We start from the raw sequence: 19899 nt of genomic DNA on the forward strand, positions 1-19899 counted from the left end.
AACCAAAAGCACATTCTACCAGGAGCCTGTCCACATCTACAGCTTTTCAGGATAGGCTACCTATTGACACCATTTGTGCAGCATCCACTTGGGCCACTCCTCACACCTTTGTCTCTCATTATAAATTGGATTTGGTTCTTCCTTCGGCCGAAAACAGGCCTCTGGTAGCCGAGGCTTCACAGAGCATGGTTGAATCGGCTCCAGAAATTGTTCCTACAGAAGCAAGCACCCAGGATTTGTCAGATACTATTCCTTTAGACATAACTACCCCTGCACGTGGGGCTGCTAGACCCCCTGCATCCATGTCTATCAAGGCTTTTGCCAGGGCTAAAGCAGCTAAATCTTCTAAGGCCTTACCTGCTAAAATTCCCTCACACAGGCCTACCTCTAGTTCTCAAATGCTCAGCCTGGCTGAGGATCTCATTTCTTTGATCAGGGGATCCCAACCTCACCCAGACAGGGCCTCTCAACCCCCTCCAGAGAAGAGGCCTAGGACTGAACCCCCGGAGCCTGTTTCCACAGACAATTCCTCGGATGACTCAGATATCTTTGACCCTCAGGAAGGCCCATATTCTCCTTATGAGGATTCTGATGCAGAAGATTCCATTCCTTCTGCTTCTCCTCCTGAAGAATTTTCTTTTGGGGAAACCTTACATGCTATGAGGGAGCACTTTCAATGGCAGGGCCAGGATTTTTCAGATTCAAGGAAAAGGCTAAGGACTTTCTTACACTTACCACAGCATAGGCCTTTAGCCATTCCTCCAGTACTAACAGTTGTTGATGATGCATATAATGATGCCTGTACTGCCCCCGATTCTCTTCCTCCGGCCCCTGCCAAGCCTGACCGATATTACAGGGTCCCGGACACACACTACCATTTGTATAAGGCTCCTGTGGCAGATCCTGAAACCATTTCACAGGGCCCTAAGGCTGTGGCAGCTGCCTCTGCCAAAATCCTCTCCTCTGAAAGGGAATCTAGAGCATTAGAGAGATGGGGAAAAAGGTTTATACTTCTGCTACTCTTTCGCCAGGGCCTTAAACTGTCAATTCCACATGATTCAGTACCAGGAATTTTGTTAGACCAGCTAAATAAAAACTGTCCTCCCTGAACCGATAGACCGCAAGTCCCTTCAGGAATTGGTACATAACTCTCAGCAGGTCAGTAACCATTTCTTAAAATGTGGCTATGATGCACTGGAGGCTTCCTTTAGATCAGCTATGACTGGAACAGCGATTCGAAGGCATGCTTGGTTAAAAGAACAATCCTTACCAGACCATGTTAAGTCAAAAATCCTAGATGCCCCTATGGAGAAACAAAGTTTGTTTGGCTCCCCTGCACAGGAGGTTCTAAAGAAGGTGGAGGAAAAAGCTAAATCTGTCCAAACAGTCAAGGATTTCTTACAGGTCCAACCTCCGAGGTTTAGCAGAAATTGGCCTTCGAAGAATTGGTCCTTTCCAGACACCTCTAGAGCACAGAGAGGCAGAAATAGACGCCCAAGAGGCAGAGGTCAATCCAGGGGTGCCTACAGGGGACGTCAGTGGCAACCTACCAATCAGAGAAGTACTGCCACAGATTCAACTACAACCACTTCCACTGGACAGACACAATGACGTGGCTCTGATTCCGCCTACCAGGGAACAGCTGGAAGCACCCTTGGGTGGAAAACTAGCTTTATTCTCCCACAACTGGCATTACATTACAGGAGACAAATGGACTTTACAAACAATAGACAAAGGCTACAGGTTTCACTTCCACACTCTACCAAAAAAGAGAGGAATGCCAAACCTACCACCAAGGCAAAAAACAGACGCTCTAAGACAAATCAACAACTTACTAAGGATGAGAGCTATAGAAAAGGTACCGCCTATGGAACAAGGCCAAGGATTTTACTCCAGGCTTTTCCTTGTACCAAGAAAAGAAAATCAATGGAGACCTATTCTCGACTTGTCCGCTCTGAACACATACCTCATTGTTCCAAAATTCAAAATGCTGACCCTCCAGCAACTTCTTCCCATGCTGGGCAAGGAGTCTTGGCTGGTGACTCTAGATCTCAAGGAGGCATACCTGCACGTCCCTATACGACCAGATTGCAGAAGACACCTCAGATTTCTTGCAGGATCAGAGCATTATCAATTCTCAGCATTGCCCTTTGGCTTATCTACTGCGCCCAGAGTATTCACGAAATGCCTGGCATCAGTAATTGCTCATTGCAGGCTTCAGGGAATTCAAATTTACCCATACCTGGACGACTGCCTAATACAAGCGGACAACAAGGCAAAATTAGCAAAAGATTTGGAAAAGGTCATACAATTGTTGCAAGCCTTGGGATACACAGTCAACATGCAAAAATCAAGACTAGTACCATCCCAAAGGATAACATTCTTGGGTGCAGAACTGGATACATCAACTCAGATGGCTTTTCTCACAGAAGAAAAACAAAAGCAACTACCAATATATTTCATGACATTAACAACACAAACTCAGCTTACTGCAAGGAAAGTCCTGCAAGCCCTGGGTTACATGGCATCCTGCATAATATTGATTCCATGCCAGACTGCATATGAGAAAGTTGCAATGGTACCTAAGGAATGTATGGTCTCAACACAAGCACAGTCTAGAAGCCCAGATTCCAATGATTCCATGCCTGAAGCAAGAATTCCAGTGGTGGGCTCAGGCCTGTCAGTTGAACAGAGGACTGCCTTTCCACAAACCTCATCCAATCCAGACCATCACCACGGACGCCTCAGACCTAGGCTGGGGGGCACACATGGTGGACAAGTGCATACAAGTCCTATGGACCCAAGACCAGCTGAATCTACACATAAATCTAAAGGAGATGCTGGCAGTGAAACATGCAATCCAGGCATTCCGACCATTCCTTCAACAAGGTCACTTGCTGATAAGGACGGACAATACCACAGTCATGTGGTACATCAACAAACAGGGAGGTACACACTCATATCCTCTATGCCGGATGGCAATGGACCTGTGGAATGTGGCCCTGAATCTCAACATTCAACTTCAGGCCAGATTTGTACCAGGAAAAGAAAATTCACTAGCAGACACCTTAAGCAGAACTACCACGGATGCTCACGAATGGATGCTGCATCCAGATATCTTCAAAACCATAACAAAGAAATGGGGACTACCAGAGATAGACCTGTTCGCCTCCCCACACAACCACCAATTGAAGAAATTCTGCACAAGAGCATACCACCCACTTGCTTGGAGGGTGGACTCCCTCTCCTTCAGCTGGAAAAACCTGACAGCATATGCATTCCCACCTCTTCCTTTGATGTACAAAGTCCTACTGAAGATCAAAGAGGATCAGACAAGGGTAATCCTGATAGCTCCAGACTGGCCGAGGCAACATTGGTACCCACTACTGAGAAGCATGTCTTGGACACACGCATGGCCTCTACCTCTATGTCCCTTATTCCTAACACAGAACAACTACAAGATCCTACATCCAAACTTGAAAACACTGCAGCTAGCTGCTTGGAATATTGCATAAGACAAAATAACCCAGATTTATCTCAGAGGGTTAAGGACATTATCCTGGAGGCTCGCAGACCCTCCACAAGGAAAACTTATTCAGCCAAATGGAAAAGATACCTCATGTGGAGTGCAGCAAAGGGAAAATGTCTCATTGGCAAACATAGCACACATCCTGGAATACTTAGCAGAACTGTTCCACAATGGCCTGTCCTACTCCTCCATTAAGATTCATGCATCAGCAATCTCAGCAGAATACAACATGGATCCTCCTGTCTTCTCTCATCCTCTACTCAGACAGTTCTTGAGAGGAATCAAAAACGTAAAGCCTCCAAGGAAACCACCTTTACCTACATGGGATCTCAATTTTGTGCTGGAAAAGCTAACACTTCCCCCTTTTGAACCGGCAGCAACTGCAGATTTACAGCTCTTGTCTTGGAAAACTGCTTTCCTGCTAGCAATTACTTCAGCAAGAAGGGTATCTGAATTACAGGCATTAATGGCAGTACAGCCCTTCCTTATCTTCCATCAGGATAGAGTGTCTCTGAGAACCAACCCTACCTTTATGCCAAAAGTGGTCTCCAGAGTATCATTGAACCAAGCAATTCATTTACCTACATTCTTCCCCAACCCACAGAACAGGGGGGAAAGACTGCTACATACCTTGGATGTGCACAGACAATTACGCTACTACCTGGACAGAACTAAGACCAACAGAAAAACTGAACAACTTCTGGTAGCATATGCAACAGGAATGCAAGGAAAAGCAATTTCAAAACAGACAATCTCAAAATGGATAGGAAATTGCATACGATTTTGCTACTTATTTCATGGGAAGACAACCCCTGAAAATATCAGACCTCATTCCACAAGAGCTACAGCCACCACTGCAGTTTTTCTACGAGGAGTGGCTACCAAAGACATTTTAGAAGCTGCTACTTGGAGCTCCGTGCATACATTTGCCAAGCATAATAACCTTCCTTTATACTCCAGATCCCGAGCAGGTTTTGCAACTGCTGTGTTGCAAGGGATCTTGACTACACCATCTTTTTCTTAGTGCCTCCTCCCCCAGTTTGGCTATGGTATTCTACCCATATGTTAGGACTGCAGATGCATCCTTGAAGGACATAGTACAGTTTTGTACCTACCATAAATGTAGATGTCCGATAGGTATGCATCTGCAGTCAGGATTACCCACCCTCCTTCCCCTCTGTGGTATTCTTAGGGTACCTACCCCCCTTTTAGCTAGCTGGGGGAAATTATTATGGTGTATTTGTTTTTGTATATATGTATATATATATATATATATATATATATATATATATATATATATATATATTTTTTTTTTTTTTTTTTTTTTTTGCTCTCTACTGTTTGGAATTATTTGCATTTATCCAAATTTAGCCTTCCTAGAGGGCACCTGGCATCTGGGGCAAGAAACACTGAGGAAAATGGCGTCTGCTGATGCCTTTATACCACAGCAGCTATGACGTCGGGTGGAGTGCGACATCAGCCGAGGCCAGACCCAGACTTTGGAATCCGGCCGACCGAAGGGCTGCCTGAGGCAGGACAACCCATATGTTAGGACTGCAGATGCATACCTATCGGACATCTACATTTATGGTAGGTACAAAACTGTACTTTTCTTAGGATCAGAAGCCAATAATTTTAATGCTGGTGTGATGGATATGCAGTCATTCATCCCTTTACCATTGCAAGCATCTAATCTAAGCTGCCATATCATTTCCCTGTATAACAATTTTGTTGCCCAATCTCCCCCTCTATCGGGAGGCTCAACTATTTCCAAGGCCCAGAATTTGAAGTTAGCGTTAGAACATACTATAGAATGTCTATAAAGTGCATTATTCACATTCTTGCGGTTAATGTCTCTAATGTGTTCGTATATTCTTCTACGTAGGTGTCTCTCTGTTTTCCCTACGTAGAAACACCAGCAGAATGTACAATATGTCAAATAAACCAGGCCTTTAGTGTAGCAACTACTGTATTTTCTTGCTTTTAGAGTAGTACGTAGACTAGGCAAATAAATAGATTTTTCACCTGCTATGAAGGGACATTGGGGACATCTGTTACACCTGAAAGTCCCCCTCTTGATACTAGTAGTATCTTCTTGTCCGTTGTTTGTAACTTGAAGTCGGAATAAACTATTTGTGGTTTATACTGCTGTGGAGTCGGTTGTTTGCTTTTGCACCATTGGATCTCCTGTTGATCTGCTTGCTGGGTTTTGTAACGTGATGCAGACTCCTGAAAGCCTTGCTGCTTTGGTCACACCCTACCATTTGTGTTAGTATTAATTTTACACAGTAGAAGTAGGTACCTGTTGTAAGACCCTTATGATAGCTGACTGGTGGCAATGTGATTACCTCTGTGTCTGGGCAGAAAGGGGTACAGCTAGTAAATCTGTGTCCGCTTTTTCCAGGTGTGTATGTGTGTGAAAAACAAATATCCAAGTGTGTGTCAACTACTGGCAACAGGGACATGGAGCTCCAGAGTGGTTAGTTTGGAGTTTTGTGTGGGAAAGGAGAGAAAAGGAGAGTCCATACCCAGGTCTGGAGAATGCTTCCTTTGTGCTCTTAAAGGAAATTGTGCTTGTTGAAGGGAGCTGCGTCTGAATCCATCTTTGCTCTTGGTGACTGTCCCTCACCAGAGTCAGTGGTGAAGATAGAGTCTCCTTGATTGCTGACACAGAGTAGGGACCAGTCACATGCAGCAACAAATTATTTGCAAAAAGTTTGTATAATATTTTCATAGCAAGTTCCCATGAATGTAAAGTGTGCAAAAATAACCTCAGTTGGATCCTTGCTGTACTCCCTGCATTATGATGACCTTAGTACAAAATACATGTTTATTTTTATTCTGACAGTAACAAACTCACTCAAGTATTTATCCATTTGGAGAAAATACTAACGTAGTCATTTGTAATCCTTTCTGTTTACTTGTCTTTGAAGGCATTGCCACTTCTACATTATAAACATGGAACCCTTGATCTGTAGCCTTAAAAATTAGACTTGTAAAGCATACATTAATTGTCCTATGCAGGCATTGTTTTGCAAATCACTGGGTGTTTATGGACATTTTTACTATAGTGTCCTCCATTAAGAGGTCAGTTATACACCAAATTGTTTGGCTGTTACTAAGGATACAAATAAGTCTGTACCTACCAAATCTGTTGTGATCTTTTCCAATTGAAGCTAGGGTTCATTGTGGCTTGTTTCTGATCCTCCAATGCAGGTAATTTAGAAAATTAATTTATAAATCATTTGCTGTACCTGTTTTGCCAGAGCAGTTGCCCTTATTTGCTGTACTTGTTTTGCCAGAACAGTTGCCCTTGCCATCTGGTCTACCTCTTTTTTTTTTAAACACCTTTATTGAATTATCACTTGTGACATAGGCAGACTTAATTTATATAAAAGCAGTCAAACCATATTAACAAGTTTACATTTGCAAGCATTATACATCATGTGTATTGTTATATATCATATAATCTAAGCAATATTATATAAATTATTCAGTGACTCCCTTCTCTTAAACCTCATTCCTCCTCCAAACCATTTTCCTGCAGTAATTGTTCCAAAAATTTCCATTTTCTTAAGCATTTCTCTAAAATGCTTGTCAAACATTGTAGTTACTGTGTCATTCCAAACAAAAATGCTCGTCAAACATCATAGGTACTGTGTCATTCTAAACATAATTTATACTAACAGTCATGTCTTACAATTTTTGCATTTTTAAATTTACATAGCCACTGTAGAAACGTGTTACCTATTAGGTATTATTTTAAAGTAAAATAATTTTTAAATAATAATGGAAAAATAATGGGAGCATTGGCTAGTGAAGCTGTTGCCCTGATAGACTGATTCAGGTGTTGACATTCCATGCTTTGTGAAAAATTTCAGCAGCCTACATGTCTGCAACTTGCCTATGGTTATTCCTTTAATGAGATCCCGATTTCCTTTTGTGGTTATTAGACCATCACATCCCACTGAGTATTGCTACACTAATGCACTCGGTCCTTTTCTTGCCCCTGAGACAGTGATCAGCCATCATAGCTGGGTTCAAGTAAATTGTCCAGGAATACATTTGTTTGTCTTTCATTAACAGGGCACATTATTTTAGAGATGTCCTTTGTAAAAGTTTGATTTTAAAGGTACCTAGATTTGAAAACCTAAGTTATATTGAGAGATATGCAAAGCTGGTGGAACTCTTTTTTATCGTTGTCTTGTTCCCATCCATTGTAAATCAGTCTCTCCTACAAGTATCTTTGGTACATATTCTCTACCTGTTGTAGTATAGTTAAGCAATAGCCAACAACTGGGTGTGGGTAATGCTGGATTTACGGTAATATAAAGAAAAATCCAGTTAGATTTACCTCTGTATTACTGTTGTGCTCTTTTGGGGATTTTATTATGTTTCTTTCTGGATGTAATGCTGGATTTACCACTGTTGGTGTAGCTCACCCTTGTGATTGCCAACCATAGGTAAATCCAGCTTTACCCACACTCAGAAGTGGTTTATTACTATTATACAATGACATTGTTTAAGAAATTGCTTGCCTTTCTTAAATAATGTCTTCGTATGGGGCTGTAATGTTCCTCTGCATTGTTTCACATTGTTCACCTTTCTGATCTACTGCACGTGAATATAGGGCTTACATTCCCACACTTGCACAGTACATCAGTGCTCTTCAAGAAGAGCAACTGAGAAAAGAGAATATCCATTGCTGTTTTTTTTTTCTTGCCAGTGTAAATGCAAGAAACCAGGACAAAGTTGGATGAAATTGGGGGGGGGGGGGCGTCAATGTCCAAATATAGTCTTAGATTTTATTGTTCTTATAAAGTTAGAAAGTTGCTTGAAGGAGAGGTTTTCTGTTAGCATGCATTTTCTGTAAGATATGTAGGCTAAATCTCAAATGTCTTTCGTTATTTAATTACTTCAATCCCGGTGGTTTGCTAAAAAACTATTTTTTAATTTGGACCAAACTATGAGGCGAAAATCTGGACATTATGTGAAGATCTAGATGGGTGAGAGGTATGAGCATCTCCTAAGATTTAGGGAGGGGCAGCACAGAAATACAAGGAAAGTCGGGTGTTTTTTTTTCTGTTTCTTAACTTTTGGAGAACATATCTGATTTTCTTGTATTTTGCTCTGACCTCTGTAGCTTATTACAATAGAAAAGTCTGGCCACTCAGTTGTACTTTAGTGTCGGGACTTTTTCTATTAGCATATGCTCAGTTTACAGTGGCTATGCTTGTTGGTTGGGCTGTGCAATCAATGTGCACATTTCTGAATGCCAGTGAGACGTTATTGTATAATTGCAGTTAACTCCTGTGTAGATACATTGATTACTGCAAAGTAATGCCTGACTTTGGTACAGAGTTTATACAAAAAAATCTTTCAGCAGGTGTAATTGTGCATTTGCACAGTTGATTTCATGGATGTTTGAATATCTTTCTTTGGGTTTTGACTTCATTTCTTGTTGAAATTACATCTATAATTAGTTAGCTGTATATATAGCATGGCTCTTAATCTAGTATAAATCGTGCTTTATATATTACAGGTTGTCGGGTTCTCAAGCATTATACTGCTACCTTCATGAGAAGCAGTTTGTCTAATGTAGCTGCCAAGGCTTTTCATAATGACTGGTCTTGTAAGGATCCAACATGTCTGATACAAACAACATGTGTGGAAATTTGTATTCTCAGTAAAAATGCCTAGTCTGTATTGTGATTCAGGTGTAGTCTTTCTGTCTCATTCCATCTTTATCTTGAGTCCTTCAGTAATCTAATAAATAAGAACTCATTTTGATTTAGTATGCATGACCGTGTACCAGAATTAAGAATAGTAATATGTTCATCATTGCAGATTTGCAATAGTGCAAGTAGAGTAGGTCAAACTGTGCCATTCAGAAAGGTGTTGGATATTTCAGTAAAGACCTACATTTGTTGGTAGTATGAATTTACTAGCACCTTGCTCTATTGTCTGGTTACAGCTGAAACTAAAAAAAACAAAACAAAAAAGAATTGAAGCATGTATTGAGTTATTAGAGTAAATGTCTATTCTTACTCCCTCAAAATAGGCTTTGGTTTCTACTGAGGATATGCAGCAAATTGACGTATGTGACCGTAGTTGCCAATTGTTAAGGCACTCTTGCATTGTAAATTCTGGGAATTTACTTGAGATTGCTTTTCTGTATTTCAGGTTTTTTTCTTATGAAATTTGAAGATGAATCCTGGACAGTGGGATTTCCCTGCAGAACTTTGCTGCCGGCCTATGGCATTTGTGGCACTCACTGGTCTGGATACACGTTACAATGCTGTTCATCGAGCTATATGGGATGCTTTTTATGCTAATAGAAGAGCTGACCGAGTACCAATATCGTTTAAAGTACTTCCTGGTGATCATGAATATCCCAAATGCAGAACCAAGGTATTATTTTCATTGTATTGAATGTTTCATTCATTGTTTAGTAGATGTTCTTCATCTCACATTGCTGCAGTCCTTACACTTGGGGTATACTGCTGTCCTCGGTCGGCCCGAATACCAAAGTATATGGCTGACGTCGGTCAAGGCGCATTAAACTGACGCCAGGACGTCAGGGTATAAATGCGCATGACCGACGTCATATCCTCAGTCTTTTTTGCCGCGTGGTCCGATGCAGAAGCAAATTTGCGAGTGCAGGTTGGCGTCCTGAGATTTTCCGAAACCGGAGTTTCAGACCGAATCCAAGTTGGCTAAGTACCCGCTGGGGAATATTTTGGTTTTTCTTGCCTCAGTATTTTACCGGATGTCAGAAAAAGTAAATAACTGTATTTCTTGTGGGAAACAGATACCACATAGGGATTACCATAACTTGTGTATACCTTGTTTAGGGCCTGAACACGACGTTGTCGGGTGTCCCTCTTGTGCTAGATTTAACAAACGTACTATAAAGAGGAGATTAGACTGTGCCAGGTTAGTCTTCGGGAAGCGGTGCAATTATAAAATGCCGTCGGATGCTCCGACGCCCGCTTCAAGAAACGCAAGGACAAAGCACCTAGGCCTAGGTTAGAAGAACCGTCCGTCCCGGACGTCGGTTCTTTAGAGGGCTCGGTTGAGCCGGAGGTCCTAACAGAAGTTTCCTTGGAGTCCCAGGGAGAGACTTTATTGTTACAGGATGTGTCTTCTCAGGAGGTAGGCCAGGCTGAAGGGGCTTCTCAGGTAACTGTCCTTCCCTCTCTGCCTAAGGTGGTTAGGCCTTCCCCTACTGTTACCAAGGCTTCTTCCAGGGGCAGGCCAGGATTAGCTGTAGCAGGTGTCTCTCCTAGTACTTCAGGCCCTGTGCCCAAGAGACATATGCTTAAAATGGCTGAAGATTTAATTACTATGATTAGGGGTTCTATGCCCCCTCCTGACAAAAGGCCTAGGGTGGATCCTGAATTTGGGAATTTTGAGCAGGATTCTGATGCTTCGGAGTCTTCGGCTGAAGATTTACAGGAGTTTTCTCATTATTCTGATTCTGATGTGGATGACACCACTCCTACTGCTTCCCCTCCTGAGGATTTTTCATTCTCAGAGACTCTCCATTCCATGAGGGAGCATTTTAAATGGGAAGGTCAGGATTTCTCTGATTCCAGGAAAAGACTTAGGGAATTTTTGTTTTTACCCCAGCATAGGCCTTTAGCTATACCTCCTGTTCTTTCTGTGGTGGAAGATGTTTTTGCAGAGGCTCCTCTTAACCCTGATTCTTTACCTCCCGCTCCTGTTAAGCCGGACAGATACTATAGGGTGCCTGAGGCTCATAAGTATCTCTTTAAAAGCCCTAGGGCAGATCCAGAGACTGTTACTCAGGGACCTAAAGGGGTTAAGGCTTCTGTTGTTAAAAATCCGGTTCCCCCGGATAAAGAGGCAAGGGCTGTAGACAGATGGGGTAAGAAAGTTTATACTTCTTCAACTTTAGCCATGAGGGCTTTGAATTGTCAATTCCACATGCTGAGATATCAGATCTATCTTCTTTCACAGTTAAAGTCTAAGGTAGATGCTCTGGCAGAAGGTATTGAATGTAAGGAGTTACAAGATCTAGTGCATGTGTCTGAACAGGTGGGTAAGCATTCCTTACAATGTGGTTTTGATGCTGTACAGGCCTCTTCCAGGGTGGCTGCCACTGGTACTGTCCTACGCAGGCACGCCTGGCTAAGGGATCAGAATTTAGCTGAGCATGTTAAGTCAAGGATCTTGGATGCCCCTTTGCAATCTGATGTGTTGTTTGGTTCGCCTGTTGAAGCAGTTTTAAAGAAAATGGAAGACAAAGCTAAGTCTATGCACACTGTTAAAGATTTTTTACAGGTTCAGCCTCCAAAGTTTAGTAGAAATTGGCCAAGCAAGGGGTGGACATATCCTTCTTATGATTCCCAGTCTAGGGGTAGGTCTAGGCGTGGTAGGGGCAGAGCTCAGGGCTCTTTAGATCCAGGACAGGGGCTCACCTGCACAGTCTGCAGGTGAGGGCAGGGGTCAGCCCTTTCGTAGACAGACCCAATGACCTACCTTTTCAACTGCCAGAACCTTCCCGTCTGGCAGCGCCTTTGGGAGGAAGACTGACACTTTTCAAGGAGAACTGGAGTTTAATTACCCAAGACAGATGGGTATTGGATATCATTCACCACGGTTACAGATTTTATTTCCATACCTTGCCACCTTTCAAGGGCATGCCAGACATTACTCCTCAGCACAGACTAGAAGCTTACAGACAAATTTCTCTATTACTCCAGATAGGGGCCATACAACCGGTGCCTATGGCAGAAAGGGGCCTAGGATTTTATTCTCGCCTATTCCTAGTACCAAAAGAGGGGAACACGTGGAGACCAATTCTGGATTTGTCTATCCTCAACACCTTTCTGGACATTCCCAAGTTCAAGATGCTGACATTGCAACAGCTTTTACCTCTGCTGGGCAAAGATCACTGGATGGTAACTTTGGATCTCAAGGAGGCTTACCTTCATGTTCCTATCACTCTAAGTTGCAGGAAGTATCTGCGTTTTCGAGCTGGAAATTCTCATTATCAGTTCTCTGCATTGCCCTTTGGCTTATCTACTGCACCCAGAGTATTCACAAAAGTTCTGGCTCCAGTGATAGCCTTCTTCAGATTGAGAGGAATACAGATCTATCCTTATTTGGACGATTGCCTGATTCTGGCTCAAGGGAAGGACGAGCTTCTTCAGCATTTAAAATATGTGATAGCAGTGCTAAGATGCCTGGGGTATTCTGTGAACGAAACAAAGTCCAGTCTAGTACCCTCTCAAGACATGTGCTTTCTGGGTGTGAGACTGAATACAGCAACCCAGATGGCCTTTTTGACCCCGGACAAACAAAAGAATCTTTCCCTTTACTTCCAACAACTATCACAACAGTCCGGGCTGACTGCAAGGACAGTCCTTCAAGCCTTAGGGTTCATGGCATCTTGTATTCTGGTGCTTCCCAATGCCAAACTGCATATGAGGAAGCTACAATGGTATCTCAAGAATCTATGGACACAGCACTGCCAGGATCTGGACACTGTCATTCAAATAATACCTTGCATCCAAAAGGAATTCTTGTGGTGGGCTCAGCAATGTCACCTAAACAAGGGACTTTCTGTGACCCGGCCAGAGGCGAGTCAGATTCTAACAACAGATGCCTCGGACAAAGCTTGGGGAGCTCATCTCAATGGAAAGTGGATACAGGACAAGTGGCCTGCCAGACTACAGCATCTACATATCAACTTGAAGGAGATGTTAGCAGTCCAGTTTGCATTAATAGCTTTCAAGGAATTACTTCTTCCAGGGCAGGTGTTGATTCTAACAGACAACACAACTGTCATGTGGTACATCAACAAGCAAGGGGGAACACATTCTTACCCTCTATGCAGACAAGCAATGATTTTGTGGGACACTGCCCTCAGTTTACAACTAAATCTTCAGGCAAGGTTTCTGCCGGGAGTACAGAACTCCTTAGCAGATGTGTTAAGCAGACAAATCATGGATCCCCACGAGTGGCAATTGGATCCTCATGTATTTCAGCAATTAACAGTGTCATGGGGAACTCCAGACATAGATCTGTTCGCTTCTCCTCTAAACCACCAGCTGCCAAAGTTTTGCACAAAAAGGATACATCAGGCAGCTTGGAAAGTGGATGCTCTTTCTTTCAGTTGGAAAAATCTTCATGTATATGCCTTTCCGCCTCTTCCTCTACTTCTAAAGGTATTGCTAAAGGTCAGACAGGACAATCCAAGAATGATCCTGATAGCTCCAGATTGGCCTCGACAGCATTGGTACCCATTACTGAGAAGTCTGGTAAGGAAACCACCTTGGCCCTTGCCTTTGATTCCACACCTGTTGTCCCAAAAGGACGGTCATCTACTCAAATCTCACAGCATGGCATATCCTGTTTTAGCTCATAACAGGGCTCAACTTCCTCAACAAGTTCTGAATGTGATTATGGAAGCTAGAAGACCTAGTACAAGAAAAGTGTATGCAGACAAGTGGAAGAGATTTTTGCTTTGGAGTGCAGCAAAGAATTTGGATGTTTCTGAGCCTAATTTGAGTGTGGCTCTTCAATATCTTACTGAGTTATTGGACAAAGGTTTGTCCTTCTCTTCCATTAAGATTCATGCTGCAGCAATTTCAGCTCACTATGACTGTGATCCACCTTTGTTTTCTCATTCTTTGTTCAAGCAATTTCTCAGAGGGGCAAAGAACATAAGACCTCCACAAAGAGCTCCTACTCCTGCTTGGGACCTCAATTATGTGTTGGAAAAACTCACTCTACCACCTTTTGAGCCTGCAGCTACGGCTGAGTTGAAATATTTGTCATGGAAGACTGCTTTTTTGTTGGCCATTACCTCTGCAAGAAGGGTTTCTGAATTGCAGGCCCTTATGGCGGTTGAGCCTTTCTTGATTTTCCATAAGGATAGGGTATCTTTACGTACTAACCCTTCCTTTATGCCTAAGGTGGTTTCAAGTGTGTCCTTAAACCAAACTATTCATTTACCTACCTTTTATGCAGAACCCCAAAATAAGGGAGAAAAGATTTTGCATACTTTAGATGTACACAGGCAGTTACGCTATTACTTACACAGGACTAAGGGTTTCAGGCAGTCTCAGCAGTTGTTTGTTTCTTTTGCTTTGTGTTCTCAGGGCAAGCCTGTGTCAAAACAAACTATTTCTAAGTGGATTGGGTTTTGCATTGCCTTTTGTTATTCCCATCATGGCAAGGAGATTCCAATAGGGATTAGACCTCATTCCACTAGGGCTGCTGCCACTTCTACAGCCTTTCTAAGGGGGGTGGCAACTAAGGATATTCTGGAGGCAGCTACTTGGAGTTCAGTACATACTTTCTCTAAGCACTACCACCTTCCTATCTACTCTAAATCTAGGGCTGGGTTTGCCACTGCTATTTTACAGGGCATTTTGGCGGCTCCTGCTTCTCTTTGATTTGACATCCTCCCTTACCTCTGCTTTGGGAATCTACCCAAGTGTAAGGACTGCAGCAATGTGAGATGAAGAACATAGTACAGTTTTGTACCTACCATAAATGTAGATGTTCGAAGATCCACATTGCTGCAGTCCAATTTACCCTCCCTCCTTCCCCTCTGTGTTTGGGGGTGGTAGTGTGGATAGGTGGGTTCTTTATTATATATTTGTAAAAAGTTGTACATAGTTTGGGTGCAGGGGTGTTTAGTGTTTGGTGATTTTTTGATTTTACCCTGTTTAGGGTCTTCTGACATCTGGGGCAAGAAAAGACTGAGGATATGACGTCGGTCATGCACATTTATACCCTGACGTCCTGGCGTCAGTTTAATGCGCCTTGACCGACGTCAGCCATATACTTTGGTATTCGGGCCGACCGAGGACAGCGGTATACCCCAAGTGTAACGACTGCAGCAATGTGGATCTTCGAACATCTACATTTATGGTAGGTACAAAACTGTACTTTTATTACAGCATTTGTGTGATTTACATATGTATTTTGCTTGTATATTAGAGAATTGTCATGTTCATGCTTTGTCTCAGTGGGTTTGTTTTTATGCTGTTGAAGTACATTGAGAAATAAAACATGCCAAAGAATGTGGCAATTTCAGTATGCTAATGCTCTTTAAATATGCAATCTGAAATGGACCTCTGGAGAGCAAGGAGTAGCACAGTGGAATATAGGTAGTGAGAGTGCAAACTGTGGTTTAACATAGTGCTGGCCATGGGAAGGTTACTGTGTTGTGCAGTTTCCAGAAAGATTAATTATCTTACTGTTCAGCTTGACCACAATTACCAGCTGGTTCAGACCTGAGCGCACTGGTTATAAAAATACCCCTAGTTAATGATGCTGATTTACAGTTAGGATCAGTAGAATGAAACCGCTGTGGAACTATCTGAACTTCATAGCCATTAGCAGGTCATGCTTGGTGTGCATGGCACTGCCAGTCCTGCCATTGCTACAGCATGACTTCTTCTGGCAGTATTGCACAGTGAGGCAAGGCTGTGTAGCTACAAATAATCCATGTTATTTAGACCTGTGTTAGAATCCCACAACATCCTCCATCATACTTTTTCATTGTTTAGTAAGCCTTTTAACGAGATTAAAGCTGACTAAATTTGCAGATTATTGCAAATTAGGAACTGTCATTGAATCTCACAGACACAAATGTTCTCCAGGAGGGGCTGACACAGACAAACAAATGGTGTCGGAGCCATGGACTAAAACTAAATGCCAAAAAATGCATAATAGTATCCTATGGGAAGTCATCTACCCCAGGTAACCATCATATTGACAACACACCCCATAGAGTTGACCCAGCAGTCAGGGACTTGTGGACACACACGGACAGTAATCTAGATTTTGACCATGTGTCTATGGTGGTGAGGAAATCATTCTGTGTTGCACAACTTATAAACAAGTGTATGGCATCTAAGTCCAGGGAAGTCATTGTTCCTCTGTATTCAGCATTCATCAGACCTATCATTGAGTACAGTGCCCCCTTTGGTATGTACCTAACCAAGCATATCCATAGGATTATAGAATCATAAGAAGTTATTAGGCTATTGACCCTAAGGCCCTCGTAAGCTTAGTCAAGAGTTTAGCCCATGTGTAGACAAATCAGCACCCGATGCCCCTGTCCAGCAGGGACATGGGTGGAATCCCAGGGATGCATTTTCTATTTCCCATCTAGTTATCCAGGTTGCACTTAAAAAGAGGTAAAGAGCTACTCTGCTTGACATGGGGAGGGAGTCTATTCCACAGATGGGGGAGTCTCTGGGATACAAATTTGTCCCTCCAACAAGTCCTATTGATGTCACAGACCAGGTTGAGGCCGTGTGTGCCTGTGTGGGTTACTCAAATGGAGTTTAACTTGAGGATATGCAGCAGTCCGATCACGGCGGGGTCCAAGATTGCCATGTATGCCAGGCAGAGATCACATCTGAGGAGTCTGTATGAAACAGAGTAGAGGGATAGGGCAATTAGCCTATCTATGCATGGTAGATTTTTGAGGCCCTGGATTCTCATAGGTTCATAGGTTCATACTAGGCTATCTGCCCTAGGGCATTTATAAGCCTAGCCCAAAGTTTTGTGACTTTCGCCACCCCTTTAGTTGAAGGATACTATGCCCATTATTTAGCTGTGCCACTGTCAAGCAGTGACACTGAGGTGATCCCTGGGGTATATCTGCGATCTCCCATCCATTGGTCAAGATTTCTCTTGAACAAAGCCAGCGAGGTGCTCTGTCTCACATGTACCGGGATTTTGTTCCACAGCATAGGGAGTCTCTGGGTGATGAATCTGTCCCTCCAGCACGTCCTATTTATGACCGTGTCAAGGTTCAAGTCTCGTGCTCTTGTAGATCGGATGGATTTAGATTTTTTGAGGTGAAGCATGTTCATTAATTCCGGGTTGGACATGGCCTTGTATGTCAGGCACAGGTCACCTCTGAGCAGGCGGTAAGCGACTGAGTAGAGCTGGAGCTCCTTCAGTCGGGCAGCATAGGTCATATTTTTGAGACCCTTTATCCTTTTGGTGAGGAACTTTTGGGGCCTTTCCAACTGCTGCAGGTGTCGGGTCAGATACATTCCAAATGGGGCGTTATACTCAATCATCGGTCTGATGAGTGATGAGTACAGGGGAATGATGACCTCCCTTGACCTAGATGTGAATCCCTTCATGATCAGGTGGGCAATGTAGAAGGTCTTCCTAACTACTTTGGCAACGTGGGTGTCAAATGAAAGGTTACTGTCAACCTGGGTCCCCAGATCCCTGATAACCTCTTCTGTGCTTAGTGGGTTGCCACCTATATGGTAGCTGGGGGTAACCTTGTTTTTCCCGAAGGGTATGACTATGCATTTTTAGCGTTTAACTTTAGGCCATGACTTTGGCACCAGTTATCCGTTTCTATGAGACCCTTCTGAAGGATGTCTGTGTCTGATGTGTTTTCAACTATGGCGCCCAGTTTGCAGTCATCTGCAAACTTTGTGAGCCATAATCCTCCTGTGCTTGCCTGTACTTCTGAAAAGTAGATGCCGAACAAGAATGGACCCAGGACCGAGCCCTGTGGGACACCGCTTGTGACAGGCTTGGAATCAGACATGGCGCCAGCAACCCTGACCCTGTGGGTTCTGTCACTTAGCCAGTTTGCAACCCATCTTGTGACGTATGGGTTTACATTTAAGCTGGTGAGTTTTTCTATGATGCCCGAATGGGGTATTGTGTCGAATGCCTTTGCCAGGTCAAGGTAGGCTGTGTGGACTGCCTTGCCCTCATCAATGGCCTTGGTGACTGTTTCGAAAAAGTCAACCAAGTTTAAGAGGCATGATCTGCCCTTGACAAAGCCAAATTGGGTTTGATCCAATGTCTGCAGGTCCCCTATGTCTTTATTTATGAGTTCCATTATGATCCTCTCCATAGCTTTGCAGACCAGACTTGTCAGGCTGATGGGACGGTAGTTTCCTGGGTCGGTGGTGGCACCGCCTTTATGTAGTGGGACCACAGTTGCCGTACGCCACTCCTTTGGTACGTATCCTGAGGTAAGGCTAAGATTAAAAAGCTGCCCTAATTGCTGGTTTAATTCCTCAATGAGTTCGTGGATCACACAGCCGGGGACACCATCTGGTCCCATGGATGCTGTGTTTTTCACCTTGGAGAGAGCTGTTCTTCTCACCTGAGCATTCGAGATGTTTGGGAGGCTACAGTCCTCTGGTATAGATATTACTCCTTTTGGGGGGGGGGGGGGGAATTTGCACTGAACCTGTCAGCCAATATGTTGGCAATGTCTGTAGGTTCAGTGATCTTTAAATCATTTTGAACTAGTTCTGAGCATATCTGGGAGTTTCCTCCCAGGTTTCTAACATAACTAAAAAAGGCCTTGTGATTGTCTTTTGAGTCCTTGGCAATTTTTCTTTCAAAATTTGCCTTGGATGATTTTATGAGGGCTCTTAGTTTTTTACTTATAATGATCAAGGGTGTCTTCCCTTTTAGGGATTTTGCTCTATCTTGTAGTAGCTTTTTCCTTTTGTTGTAGAGCTTGTTTATGGCTGGGGTCCACCAGGTTGGACGCTTGCCTTTGGTACAAAGAGTCTTTGTTTTGTTTGGGATTGCCTGATCCATGCAGTCCTGGAGGTGCTGGTAGAAGGCATTTGTTTGTGATTCAGCGGTTTTAATGATGGTTTCCACTGGTTCGGGGGCCTTGAAGGAGACCACACCAGTCTTAAGAAGTGTGAAATCGGCTTTAGAGAAGTTTTTCACTGTAGTCTTTTTTTGTCTGGGGTGGGGGTGGGATGTGGACTTCCAGTGAGATTAGTTTATGATCTGACCTCACCAATGAGGGGTATATCTCCGGTGTTGTACATTGTGACCCCATGTTCGTGATGATGAGATCTAGTATGTTTTCGCCTCTTGTGGGTATGGTGACTAGTTGTTCCATGGCATTTGAGTTTATGAACTCTAGGAACCTTTGGGCTAGAGTGTTGGGGCTTGAGTAGTGATCCCAGTCTATATTCGGATAGTTGAAATCACCTAGTATGATGGTGTTTGGGGTTACATTTATCCCCTCCAGAGTTTTCAGGAAAGCTGTGTGAGGTTCCTGAGTTTGAGAGGGTGGCCTGTAACTTGCTACAAATTGCAGAGCAATCTTGCCCACAGTTAATTGCACCTGGATGGTCTCCGATGCATCGTGCGTTGCCACCAACCTGGAGGTGAGGGTATCCTTGATGAATATGGACACCCCTCCTCCTTTCTTAGTGTTGTCCGGATTTTGGGGCCGCAACGCATGATATGAGGTAAAACCTGATAGTGCCGGGGTGCTCTCAGGAGCCTTGAACCAGGTTTCAGTCACAGCACAGACATCGATGTTCTCCATACTGAGAAGGGCTTCGAGTGTGTGCATCTTGAGG

At 43.3% G+C, this 19899-nt stretch overlaps 1 protein-coding gene across 1 annotated transcript in view; it reads left to right on the forward strand.

Annotated features, from left to right (window-relative positions):
* The window catches only part of TRAPPC11 (trafficking protein particle complex subunit 11), a 2455228-nt gene that overhangs the window by 331946 nt on the left and 2103383 nt on the right, over window positions 1-19899 (forward strand). The window contains exon 2 of the mRNA XM_044062556.1: window positions 9713-9940. Coding sequence (XP_043918491.1) covers window positions 9737-9940 — 204 coding nt within the window. The 5' untranslated portion in view covers window positions 9713-9736. The remainder of the gene's footprint in view (window positions 1-9712; window positions 9941-19899) is intronic.

The sequence above is a fragment of the Protopterus annectens genome, chromosome 2.part1 (assembly GCF_019279795.1).
Source record: "Protopterus annectens isolate FY-2018-M chromosome 2.part1, PAN1.0, whole genome shotgun sequence".
Classification (NCBI taxonomy): Eukaryota; Metazoa; Chordata; order Ceratodontiformes; family Protopteridae; genus Protopterus; species Protopterus annectens.